General features: G+C 34.7%; 1 protein-coding gene across 9 annotated transcripts in view; it reads left to right on the forward strand.

The window, feature by feature from the left end:
- LOC110448696 (stathmin-like) overlaps window positions 1-11,856 on the forward strand; it is a 42,318-nt gene extending 30,462 nt beyond the window's left edge. For 5 of the 9 annotated variants that reach the window (XM_021495074.1, XM_021495079.1, XM_021495077.1 and 2 more), the window contains 6 exons: window positions 3,761-3,892; window positions 5,689-5,846; window positions 6,530-6,721; window positions 7,151-7,297; window positions 8,122-8,262; window positions 8,740-11,856. In XM_021495074.1, coding sequence (XP_021350749.1) covers window positions 3,761-3,892; window positions 5,689-5,846; window positions 6,530-6,721; window positions 7,151-7,297; window positions 8,122-8,262; window positions 8,740-8,802 — 833 coding nt within the window. In that variant the 3' untranslated portion in view covers window positions 8,803-11,856. The remainder of the gene's footprint in view (window positions 1-3,760; window positions 3,893-5,688; window positions 5,847-6,529; window positions 6,722-7,150; window positions 7,298-8,121; window positions 8,263-8,739) is intronic. The other 4 variants (XM_021495081.1, XM_021495082.1, XM_021495083.1 and 1 more) reach the window with 2 other exon arrangements.
- The last annotated feature ends 1,935 nt before the right edge of the window (window positions 11,857-13,791 follow it).

Raw genomic sequence — 13,791 nt, forward strand, 5'->3', positions numbered from 1 at the left:
GGAATAAAATTTGAAGATTTGAATGCTTAACTTAATTAAATAAACTTACAAACATTGATATTCGCAAGAACTGTTAATGCAATGGCACTGTTTAAGGATCCTCGTACCACTGCCAATAACTGTATTGGAACCTGACTTCCCAAAAGAACTATAGCTTTGATTAATCATTTCTGAAAAGAAAACCATTCATTGTGGGACTTTTGTTTGTGGGGTTAACTCGAGGAGTTCGATGAACGTTATAAACTACCATCACAAGTTTGGGGACCATTCTCTTCCACAATGTTCAGATATTATATATCTAGAAAACTATATGACAATGGAGATTTTTTGCAAGGTTAAAAACAAGTAACATACTGCATGAGATGAATATTTCTGGTGAAAGTTACAAAAACAAAGAGTGTGCAATTTCATATTCAGAATACTGGTCTGCAGGCAGATCTTGAAAAATCCACGAGCCCAACTTAAATTTTTCAAAGTTATAAAAAAAACCTGGCCAGACATTAAATCTACTAGACCTATCTGGCTTCAGGCTAGTGGAATCGTACACCACTGAAAACATATAAAGATGTGCCATGAAAGCGATAGTTTATAGTTTCTTTTGTGTACTTTTGGAAAATAGCCACTGATTATAAGGTTTCCAGATAAACTATGGAAATGGCAAAGCATATCGATTTGTGAACTATAGTAGTTTTGTCATAGAGGATACTCAACAATGGTCAGATCGTATGAGGATTTTGGAACAGTGCCCAAAAACATTTCTCCCAGTACATATGAGGGAGGATTTCGATAAAAACCCACATCATCTATAATTCATGTACGCTAGTATTTCTCCAAATGCTATTGGGAGTGATGGGAATATGACAAACTTGTCAGGGGGATGAGGCAGTTGATATAGAAGAGGAAATAGCTGCCAAAATGCCGGCCACTGTCACTTAGACAGTCAAGTCAATAAAAAAAAGTATAGAGAATAGCCCTTAGAGCTTACAGCTCTCCCAACCTCACTAATAGCTGTATCTGTACAGCCAGATGTTGTGTTTATACCTAGGTCAATATCCTGTATGTGTAAGTGCCTTAATGTGTGTCCCCAGTCCCCAACAATGAAATGTCAATCCTGGTTGCGTGGCGGCCACATCATATGTTGTCTTTGTCATACGGATACCTGGGAGTGGAGCACACTTAAAGTTTAGTGGGTGGGAAATGATCTCCAATTTTGGCATCACGTGTATGACACAAATAGGTTTCAATCCGCCCCTATGGCTAGCGAAGCCAAAAGTACTTCCCATTTAATCTTGATCATTGCCATATAAATGGGACACAAGACTCAAGAGAATCAACCTAGTTTTGTATTGGCAAAGACAGGAATCTAAATGTTTATTCATCTAGCAATTCATTGTTTCCTTCTGTCCATACAAATACAACTGGAATAACGTGTCCTTATCAGATTCCATTGTAACTAGATTTAGTAGTGAACAAAATGGTTGTGTTTGAAGGCATTTTAGTCTTCCATCAAACAAGAACATCACACACAGAAACTCAGACAATCATTAATTTGTTAGTAGAACTGTTGGTACTGCGAATCTTGCTATTTAAGACCTCTCATTTTGAATCCCTTGAACCAACAATAAGAACGTGATCGGTGAAGATATAAAAGGTCTATTATCGTTTCCTTCAATGACAATGTTTATAGAAGGTACACAGCGATATTTCTGTATCGGCTAGCATGCATATTTATGCAAACTTGCAATTGTGTTGGGTCCAGTGCAGATCTGTTTCACAGAAAATCGATTTCTGAAACAGATCGGTAATTAACAAGCTTTTAATTAACTGACACAATAGCTATAATATGAGCATGCTATACTATTTATTATATATTGTCTCTCAAATTTTAAGCAGATGATGGAAATACTTAATTTAGTCCTTCTTCAAAATTTGCAAAATCGCACTAATGAGGAATTTACTGAATTTTAGCCAATTGATAGCCAGCTGTCCCAATCCACTTTTATCTGTTATATAAAACCTGTCATTACAGAATTCTTTTTATAGCTATTTCTGAAGAACTATTGGAAAGTTTTTTTCTTGTATTCCCCTTGAGCCTAAATTTTGCATGTTTCCTTTAAATTTTGGGACCAAAAAGAAAAACAAGATCCAGGCAGCCTCCTTGTATTTTGATACAGATAGTTTGAGTTTGCTATTGCTATTCTCAGGGATACTTGGCATATCTTACTCCAACTTCATATGTAGCTTTCTCTGTTTTTCTAAGTCGGGGATGTATAATTTTGAATTTATCAAAAGAACAAGATGCCATCTTGGATTTTGATAATTGAAGTTTGTTTTTCTTCTTTCTCCAAAAGGACTGAAGGGATCTTTTGATTTTCTTGTATGGGCTTCTCTGACTTGGTTCTAAGTTTAATTTCAAGATTTATTGGGGGGGGAGATGGCCACCAGGTAGACATCTTCAATTTAGCTGTTGAAGTTTAATCACTATATCTCTGAAAGCATATCTAGATCTTCCTCAGATTTCATAAGTACTAAAGTAGGTTCATCCTGTTCCCTAGTTTTGCATTTATTTCATTTTGAGTTTTAAGATGCTTGATTATTAGGAAAATCGAACTGCCAGAAATCATGAATCTCTCTTGGTCTGTGTTTTACACATTTAATCATAACAATGCTAGTAATAGATCAAACGACAGTCTCACTTTGAAAACACACAGCCAAGCCTATATATATGAAGTATTGATCCACAGTTACCACAAGATGCATTTACTGTTGACATGACTTGATCAAACAGATTACATAAAAGAAGATAAACACCTTACAATGGTGGGCACCTAGACCCCTCCGGGATTCCTCTTACTTATTATAGTTGATGTGTTACCTGAGCATGTGTCAAAGCAAACAATCCAACGTCCAATGTATCTGATGTATCAGCTTCTGGTGATAAGGCATGCGTCCTGTTATTGATTCTGTATGATTCAAACAGGAGGGACAATATTACTTTACTTTTGTTAAAAGTGGCTAGTATTCCTAGTGACAACAAATCTTCCCATAATGCTTGGCTGATTTCCACTGTATTTTCTGGTGAGCAATACAAGGCCATTGGTTCTCTTGTTTTAAAGTTACGTCAGCAGATTCTATATGGTTCTGGGTACCCAGTAGTTGTTTATGCTGTATGAAGATCTGTGAAACTCTTATATTGCTAAGATACAGCTTTATTGCTTCATTTTCCATAAATCATGAGGAGAGTAAATCGCCAATATATTTATTCAAAGAAGCCTATATAAGGCTGTTATTGGTAATATTATAAACCATAGCAAAGTCACACATACAAGTATTCACAAAAGTCCAGCGAATTACAGGAGTTAATGTTTTAGTTTCACAGCTAACACTATCTGTGACCATCATCAAAGTTCTCTACTTTCACTCAGAAACTGTACTAATGTGAAATGTCTGTTCTGTCTCTATTATCATTATAGACTAGTTACTACTTGTATCACTTTTCTATCATCACTGAAATAGTTACTACTAACATGACTTTTCTATCATCACTATGAAATAGTTACTACAAACATGACTTTTCCATTATCACTATGACCTAGTTACTACTAACATGACTTTTCTATTATCACTACAAACATGACTTTTCTATCATCACTACTAACATGACTTTTCCATTATCACTATGACCTAGTTACTACTAACATGACTTTTCTATTATCATGATGAAGTTTCTACTAACATGTTTGTTCTTTTCAATTAACAGCTTGCAGTAATTGGCTGAACATATTCTCATGTATGCGACATTCAGTTCAAAAAAAGCCAGCTATCCACCCACAGGTTCACCCAAACAAACGGGCATTCGACGCTATAATTGTGTGGAAGGGGAAAGGTGAAAGTCAGTACCATTTCCCACACAACTCTTGCATGTCGTCATGCAAATTTGGTGTTGTCTTGTGAGTGCTGTTTCATTTTATTTTTATTAGAAATATTGATTTCTTTTGTGTACTTACACAAGGTAGATGATATTTTGTAATAATTTTATAATACCTCAGTTTTGTCTACTTTTCATTTCAGGTAACTTTCCCTGTGCTGTGAAACAATTGGTGTATGTTTTACCATTTCATGTGGGGTTCATTCAAATATGCTATCCAGATGTTTCCTATCTTGGGGAGTTTCTTTATATTGTACCATAAAAACTGAAATTCTCTCTGAAGAATCTGCATATTGCTACAATTTGATGTGACTAAATTGTTAAAAGTGTGTTTTGACACTAAAAAGTGAGTTCCTTCAGTTAAGAGGTCATAGACTTTTAGAAAGAAAGAAAAAAATGTTCAATATCTCCCTATTGTGAGTTCTGAAGTAATTACAAATGACTCCTCTGGCATGGGCACATGTCAGCATTAATATTTTAGGACCAATATCACATGACCAAGTGTCGGTTGATTTGATATTTTAAAAGGTGGCATCCTACTCATAAAGGCAACAATAATATTTTTGCTATTATTTATTAATGTGAAGCCTGACTAAAAACCATCATGGCACCATTCCTCAGAAAGATTATAGTATTATATAATTTTGTTAGAAAGAAATTGCTTCCCCAGCTTACTGAACTTGCACATCAAATGTTTTTGTGTAGTATATTTTGTACAGATCATTTTGATTTTATATTTTTTGTACTCATTATTTTTAACTATATTTCTTGCATCTTGCTCAATTGTAATTACTCAGTTTCTCCTTTATTTATATATATATATAGTGTGTGCTTGTGTATTTAGAATAATCAGTCTAAAAAGGAAAAATGGACAGGACTAATTTGTTCAATGGACTACATTGTACAATTTTAAACAATTCACTATTGAGTTATTTTATCTGGTGTTCGTTATAATAAGAGCTACATATCATGTCATTCCAATGATAATTTTGCCAACATAATACCATTTAGAGTTTTTGAATCAGGAGAGGGACTGGTAAATTGTCGGAACTTGTGCCCGATCTCTTCGATTGTTTTCAAAATAACACATGAATGAAATCTTGGCATTACTGTGTCTAGCTTCTGATCCAACTACCTTTATTTGTTTTGGAAAATCTTCTCCTTAAGTTATGACTCATTTTTTTTAGTGTTTGAATAGAAACTGTATTCAAATTTAACTGAGGCGCGATTTCAAGCATCTTATTAACCTAGATTGTATGTGAAGCAATAAGAGTGTTGGTCCAAGGCCTTCATGGATCTTTGCTTAGTTATCTTTTCCACAATGTAGTTCATGTGCATGACTATTTTGACCTATACTCAAAACTTTTAATGAACAAAAGTAATCAGAATGCACAAGGAGACCAGTTGGTGTTGAAATGTTGTGAAAGATTTATGCATATGTTGTTTGTGTAAAAATTAGTAAGCAGGAATCAAATGCAAAACCTCATTATTTAAATGTCTTCATATATATATATATTATAAATATATTTCGTCGTCATGAATATTTTCGTCATGCATATTTTCATCGTCATGAATATTTTCAACACCAAAGTTAAAACGGAAATAGGGGAAAAAAAATTTGGGTGATGAAATAAAGGTTAATCATAGATAGGGTAAATTGTTTTCTGCAATATTTCTAACACTTTGAACATGTCTGTGTAATCTTTTGATGAATGAACACGACTTGAAATCTTAAACCAAATGTGTGTGTTGGTGTACAGAGGGTACCAAGAAGAGCTATGGAGGTGTGGCCTACGACTACATTCTGAAACCTGCTGCCATGGAGGTCACCAACAGGCCTGTCTCACCCCCTAAAGATAGACCGCTCACACACGATCAAATCGCCAGAAAACTCAGAGAGGCTGAGGAACGGAGACTGGTATGTATTATTTCAAACTGGTAAAGATTTGAAAGATCTATTTCTTATAGGTCTTACTCTTTTATTTTTTACTTGTTCTGAATTACTTCAGATCAATTTTAACCAAACATTTTGTAAGAACATCACTGCACTCAGCTTTTCTTTTGGTCAATAGTAACGATCTAAGTTAGTAGAAATATTTCATTTCCTTGTCTATTGGAAATATCTTGGTAACCGGTGAGCAATACAGTCCTCTTGGACATTTTATAGTTTTGTCATGTTTCGTGGTACTTATGTATACTTAGTTGTCTTGTAAACCAGGACTTCAACCAAAACTCGCCTTGGCTCTTGTGCAAATACAGCTCTTTATGCAATTGATGATTCTGGACAATAAATTGTATTCATTACTTTTTATGGAAATCCATTATATTGCCTGAAAGTTTGATATAAATATAACTGGAATTGTTTGAAAGTGTTTGCCTCTAGAAATACACAATTCGACACCTATTTGGTGATGTTTGTGATTCAGGCTGGTTTCTCTTTGTAGAAACTCTATTATTCTATATTGAAAATCAATATAAACATAACTGAAATTGTTACATTTGCCTAGAGATACGTACTTATCAGGTGATGTTTGCCAGTTTCAGGCTTTTTTATTGGTATGTTACATATAATCACGTCACTTACAACAATCCTGTTTATAGTCCATAGAGGCACAGAAAGTGGAATTTGCTGCACGAGAGAAAACGAAAATCCAGGAAGTTATGTCAAAATCAATGGAACAGGAGGAGCAGTTTGCCAGAGCTGCACATGCTAAGCTGCGTAGGTCTATGGAAATCACAAAGGAGAACCGGAAACTCCAGATCATGGCTCTACAAGACAAGCTCAGAGATCATGTAGGTCACTTTTCACAACTCTCGTTTGTATTTGTTTAGATCTCTTGATGTCTGTAGATATAGTTTAGATGAAGTTTAAGTAAGTTGATTTGATCGCTTCAGATTTAGCCAATGTCTTCAAGGGAAATACATGATCAATTATTATATGGGATTTGTCACTGACCGGTCAAAGTAATTTCAATTTTCCCAATATTATTATATTGTCAGAGAGTCCTTCACTTTGTTGTAGAAATTTAACAAGCAAAGATTCATTTTCTCAAACATTTGCATGAAGAAGTAAACCATTTACAATTGGAATAAGAATTCAGATTAAGAATGCATACACAATTATATATTAGGAAGATAGTACTCGTATTTTCTATCAGTATTTTGAATGTTGTTTTAGATATTGATGTTGTCTTTACATTGATTTGTGTCTGATAACAACAGTTGGCCAGGGTGGAAGAAGTTTGTAAAAATAGTGACAGTATGGCCAAAGATCTCAACTTAAAAGAAAAAATTGATCAGAAACTTGAAGCAAAAGAGGAAAACCGTAAAGCTCAACTGCAGGCCTTGCTAGTCCGCCTCAAAGATCACGTAAGATCCATGTTTGCCTGTCAATGAAATGTTACGGAGTCTGGGCATGGGCTGTCTTACTTACCACAGATGGCCTGTCATGTCACGGTGGAATTCAGTCGGTCAAGTTTCATCTGATACAATAAGATAAAATTCATAATGAAAATATTACATTACTAGTACATCAGTGTTCTAAATTTAGATAAGACAACATGATTGCTGGGATGCTAAAATCCTCGTGCCCAGTCTCCAGCTTATCACCTTTGTGTGTTTTTATTCAGTTTGCTTCTTATATTATCCTTAATTTATCAAATTTTAAAGTTCATGTAAAGATATTTTTATTTTTTCAACTTGAATTGATGAAAAAAAAATATCTTTTCTTTTTTGATACATAATGGCATATTTACAAGAATCCAATTCATTATGTTTACATAATTTCATTAACATTTTTCACCAAATTCTTATTCACAGAAACTTACATTATTGCGATTTTCTGTTATTTTATTTATTCATTTTTCATTATTGCGCGTAAGCCTGTTGTTCATAAACTGTTTATCGTAAGTTGTTATTGTCCTGGTCTACATCTGTCCTACTCCTGTATAAAGATACATCAACAAGCTTGCTCCTCTTACTGAACACAACAACATTTTGAGTTTTTGTTTGGGTGTAATATTTCAAAAGCAGTACCCTTTTACGATTTCATGCCCCAGTGTTGCTTTCCCTTTTCATCATTCACAATCATCAATTAAAAACAAAAAGTGGCACTTTATAAAGTAATTTGGTTGTCATTTTCCATACATACATTTTCTGTTGCTAATTTCTGTCGCATGGACTGTATTTGATAGGGAAAACATATTGAGGATGTTTGCAAGGCCAGCGAGAACATCAACAAAGCACAGGAAGAGAAAATGATAAACAAGATGGAAAATGCTCTCAAGAACCGTGAAGAGCACTTGCGAGCACTGCAAGATCGGCTTAAGGAACATGTAAGATTGAGGAACATCTGTTCTTGGTGTCTGTCAGAAATCTGATCTTTAGTTTTAAATGAGAAATGGGGGTAATGATTAAAACCAACGATGAACGGCCAACTGTTGTTTGTGGTGGTGATGTATGCACTGTTTTGTTTTAGTAATACAGGGGCGTGCTGTAGTAGACCTCTGTAAATGTACACACAAATTATCTAGCTTTCATCACACAAGATTGTTTGTCTCCTTCGTTTTAACTTTATTGATAATTAATATGTTTTGCCATAAAGATGAATATTTAACCTTGTGTCTAAATTCAATATAAAATTTAATTTAAGAGAAATTCCTGATTAAGAATTAGCCAAATCTCCCTTCAAAAATGATTACCAGTTTGATGGTTAAAGACATGTATGATATAAGAAGGACACAAACTCATTATATTGAAATTTGTAATTAATCTTTCAAACTTTTGATTATTGTATCACCATTATATTGCAGGAGCGCAAAATTGAGGAAGTCCGGAGGAACAAGCTGAACTTACAGATCACCAGCTCTGACTAAGAGGTGTAGCCCCTCCCTACCTATCTATCCCGCCCTTTTACCCTGCCCTGTGTTCACCGTGTCGTCAAATGCAAAGACTGAAAAGAACGATGTCTTCACAGTTTTAAAGATTATTTACACTGAACCAAACCCGTACTTCGTTTTGTTTTTGTGAGAAAGTGTAATTGTCAGTTTTCATGTTGATCTCCCATGATTTTTTGTTTACATGGCCTGCATACCTCATTTTTTTTCTGTACACAAGTATTTTCTCATTTGATTGGCAGCTTCTCCTGTTTTCATTTTTTTTTTTTCATTTTCATTTTTGAAAACTTATATTTCATTTTTTGAAAGTATTTAGGTTAAAACCACATACTGATGTATTTACATTCCATGTCATCAATTTCGAGATGTTCACCGTTTGTAAACGTTATGTTGTATACTTTACACAATAGCACAGGAGAGCAGACATTTATTATCCTTAGTATCCTAGAACTGCACCCCATTATCATTCGATTTTACATAATTTTTTGTGAATTTTTGTTTTTTTGTCCAGTACTACCACACCTGTTTTTGTTTCGTTTTGAGTTGTGTTACCTGCACTGTATATTAGTATTGACCTTGTGTAACCTAACATTGGTGTGTTTACTATAATCAAATATCTGTTGTCAGTACTTCAGTGGTGAAGTTTTGTGCGAGTGACAATTTTCCATTAGAAAAAAGAAACCGTAGAGCCAAGGTATAAAGTGTTAATTGGTTAACGGTGAACCACCATTATATCTGAACACTTTGTATAGTCATGCCAGTATTCTCCTTATACATAGAAACAGGGTTTTTTTCTGTTTTTCTTGAATAAAACCAAATACTTTCTATATAGAGAATCAAACACATTCTGAAACTGATACTTCTTAGAAGGCATACGATTTTATCTAGCATTGTTCCATGTTTGTTCTGGGAGATGAAAACAAAGTTGAGTGTTCATTGTTTGCGACTATGCAATTCTGGAAGTCTGACCAAGATTTCAGTCATAATGGTACAGAAGGATTAGAAAAACAAAGTCTGTTATTGATCAAAAATCTATTTGTGTTTTTTGAGAGGAGGTCTTCTGCATTCCGCGTTTTTGTTATCTGTTTGGTGTGTTTACAGTGTCGAAATTGTTATTCTTCAGAAAATGTTTGGTTCTCTTTTTTGTTACGACGTAAACAGTATAACTTGAGAATTCATTGAGCGTTTCAGAGAGGATGTAAATGTTTGTATATAGATGTTAAGTATGAACATCCAAGAGTTGTTACCCTAAACAATAAGTCGTGACCAGGGGATGTCTTTACTATGTGGTGAATATTACCAGCTGAGTGGGTAGGCCTAATGTGTCCAATGTTTAGTTTATTCGTGTACATGTATAAAAAAATCCTGTTTAGTATAATGGAGATAAGGTTGGCACAACAGTGAAGATTGTATTATAACAAAATATTGACATTTTGCTATTAATGCAGAGGTATATATATAATACATTGTACTACAAGAAAAGAAAAGGGTACTTGAACGTAGAAAGAAGGTTCTGTAAAAGATCAATGCTTGACGGTATACAGAGATGCTCGTCAAGTGCTGAACCGACCTGTAAATACATGTAGCTGTAGAACAAGTGGTAGTTTAGTGTAGGAGTTGTATTGTTTAACTCGCCTAGTAGGTTTGTTTACACCAAGCAATTCATTCCGGTTTGTACAGTTTGAAAAACTCGACATAGAGGAAGTCTTCAGTTAGATGGTTAGTTATAAAGATGAATGGTGCTTTTGTTTGTACAGCTCAAAAAGTCGTGTAACTCCATTCTGTTCTAGCGGAAAGATTTTAATATTATCAGCATCATAAAATGAGAGCGAGTTTGTTTGTGTTATGGTGAACAAAATTCAGCACAGTTATTGACAGAGACTGCATGCAAATTTTGTGCTTGATAAGAATTGTATATTCTCACCAGCGCTTTGTTGGATTGAAGAATTGTTTATTTTTCACCGGCTCCGTGATGGAGTGTGACGTCATCACCCTGTACAAGTGTAGTGCTATTGACTGTTCAGTGCTCTCGATATATATAGACAATGTGCAAGTTGGTGTTTGGGACCAAAATAAAACCATGACCGCCATGTGTGTTATTACTATGTGTGTGTCAATACCGTATCCATCATGTAATCTTCATACTCCATGTAACAAGTATGTTATCACCGTTCATAGGTATTGTTTTGTGTGTGACTTCAAATTGCCAAGTTACTATACTGTACTTTGTCAAGTTTTTGTGCCATTGATGGAAGTTGATGAAAAAATTTGTAGACATATATTATGGTATTTCTTCATCAGTATAGCTTAATTGTGACAACTTTGCTTCCAATTTTACATTTCAACTTCATGCAGAAATTCATCTTATACACGTGTACATAATGAGCTTATGATATTAGATTGATAGTGGAAAGCTATCGTAGATAACAATATGTATCATTCAGTGTTCCAAATATCATCCTGTCGCTTTTCAAACCGTTTGTCTTAATTCAATTAACCTTTGATATTAATTATCTTAATTCTAGTCAAATCCATATTAAATTATACTGTTTGTTTTGACAATCCGGACGATTTCTGTTTCCCATTACAAACTTAGTTTTGTGGGTGTAGCGTAAGTTGATATGGAACTTGCCCAAAACACAAACTTTTTCGTTTTACCAAACAGAACTCTTTGTGTTGTGGGGAAATTGCTTTCCGTGTCGGAAGCCCCATATGCTACACCTATGACAGTAAGTTTTTTTGTGTGTTTTTTTTGGAAAGTCTTAAAAGATACAACAAGAACTTTACAAGCATGCTTTATAGCAATACGAGTTGAGCCGACAGAATGGAACCATAACATGGCTGTGTTCAGATTTGTCCTATCCAAAGTACTTGTCCATCGCATGCAAATTTGTGTCAAAATCTTACCAAGACTGGAAATCACAGTCTTGTGTACGCTTATAGATATGATTGTTTAGCTTTTGTATGTTTGTATTTTTTGCGGAAATTATCTCTTTTTCTGTAAGAATCAATAAAACGCTTGGTTTATGAAAAGATCTGTGTTTGGGTTTTTTCTAGATTGATGATTAATATATCTGGTTCCGTCTTTCTATGGAAGAGGTATATCTTGGTAATATTTGGTGTTGTGGTAGAATCACATGGTCTGAAACCAGAGATTTTGCATGTACCTTACCGTGTTGGACGGTAATCAGGTTTGTTCAGATACTTTTTCCCCAAGTTCACAAGTAATCTATTAAAATCTTGTAAAAACCGTCTGGAACTATAAGGTTTAGAGTCATGACCATTTAATATATGTCTAGCCGTGAAGTGGGGGGTTGGTATAGCAAGTGTGAGGTTTTATTCCCACTCAAAAAAAAGTTAAAGGGAGATATACAAACGTGTTCCCTCAGTGCACAATCGTTTCCAGGTCAAAGAATTTTGAGCTGTCTTAGAAACTATCCAAAATTATGCATTTTGGTGCATTTTTGCATTTCCAGAACATACAAAAAATTAATACAGATTTTAACTTCAAAAGTTCAGCGTCTATCATACTACAGAGGGTGTACATCTATTTTCACCTTTCTGGTTTCAAAGAATTTTGATTCAAGTTAACGTTTCCGTGGCATATCTTATAAAACAGATTCAATATGAGCAAATTCTTGGTTTAGTCTACCATCAACAGATGGTGTACTAATCGAACCGCCTGTCGTCGGTCCTTAAACAATTCTTGTTATCGCTATATCTGAGATTACCGTAAGAGTGTTTCTCAAATTTAATATGCAAGTTCTCGTTTGTCCCTAGTTATGCATACATTGTATTTACTTTTGAGACTGATCGGGAAAACAAAATGGCCGACAAGCCGCCATCTTGGATTTTGATAGGTAAGGTGTGTGATTGCTATTTCTCAGAAAGTACTGGAGGGATCTTTCCCAAATTTCATGTGTTCCTCTTGGTCTTGAGTTGTGCATGTTTTCTTTTGAAACTTATTTGAAAAACAAAATTTCCCACTGGCAGCCATCTTGGATTTTGACACAAAGATGTGTTATCGCTATATTTCTCATAAAGTGCTGGAGGGATCTTTCTTACATTTTAGATGTTAGATCCCCTTGTGAAAAATACCGTTAGTCCTAATGAGAATTGATTCCTCATTGACGGCACTTTTGATTATGTAAAAAGAGCATTTTGTCAGCAGTTATGCAATAACATGTCATAGTGGCAAATAGCATATGTCATTGCGAGGTTTAAGTTAATGTACAAGATTCACATTTAGAATTTCCAACACGGGAATGGGTAACAGTACCTGTATAGAAAGTGAAAGAGCTAAAACGTTAAAGATAATCTTAGTAGATTTAATAATGATACTTTCATGGTCGGCGATAAGATCCTTCTAGACACTCTCGTAAGAATAATGGCGACTTTCTGAAAGTGGTAACTAGAGATATGCTCTATTACGTTGCCCGAGTCAGTCGGATAATCATTTGGAATGGTCTTTTGTCTGTCGGTCGGTAAACAATCATTAGATAATAATATTGGTGGTGGATTATAAAATGATCCTTAGATGATAGGGATCAGAAACTGTAGCCAAAGGGATTCACAGGCATATATATTCTTGTTTTGCGAGTTACAAACGATGATTTCGGTTTCGGTTTATGTTAGCTGATAACAAAACTGTCATTTGATGTACATATATCTGAAAAAATCAATAAAGCGAATTCGATTATGGGTGTAATTAGGAGAACTATGGAATATATGGACCATAATACATTCAAAGCTCTATACAAAGGACTCGTATGACCTTATCTTGAATATGCCAACCGCATCTCATAAAACATATAGAAGCCATTGAAAACATCCAGAGAAGAGCAACTAAATTGATACCGGGTTTGACAGACCTGTCCTACCCAGAGAGACTTGAGGTATTGCAGCTTCCAACATTGGCTTACAGACGTGATTGAACTTTTTAAAATAATGACAGGGAAATATGATCCC

Source organism: Mizuhopecten yessoensis, unplaced genomic scaffold (genome assembly GCF_002113885.1).
Source record: "Mizuhopecten yessoensis strain PY_sf001 unplaced genomic scaffold, ASM211388v2 scaffold4135, whole genome shotgun sequence".
In the NCBI taxonomy this organism is placed as follows: Eukaryota; Metazoa; Mollusca; class Bivalvia; order Pectinida; family Pectinidae; genus Mizuhopecten; species Mizuhopecten yessoensis.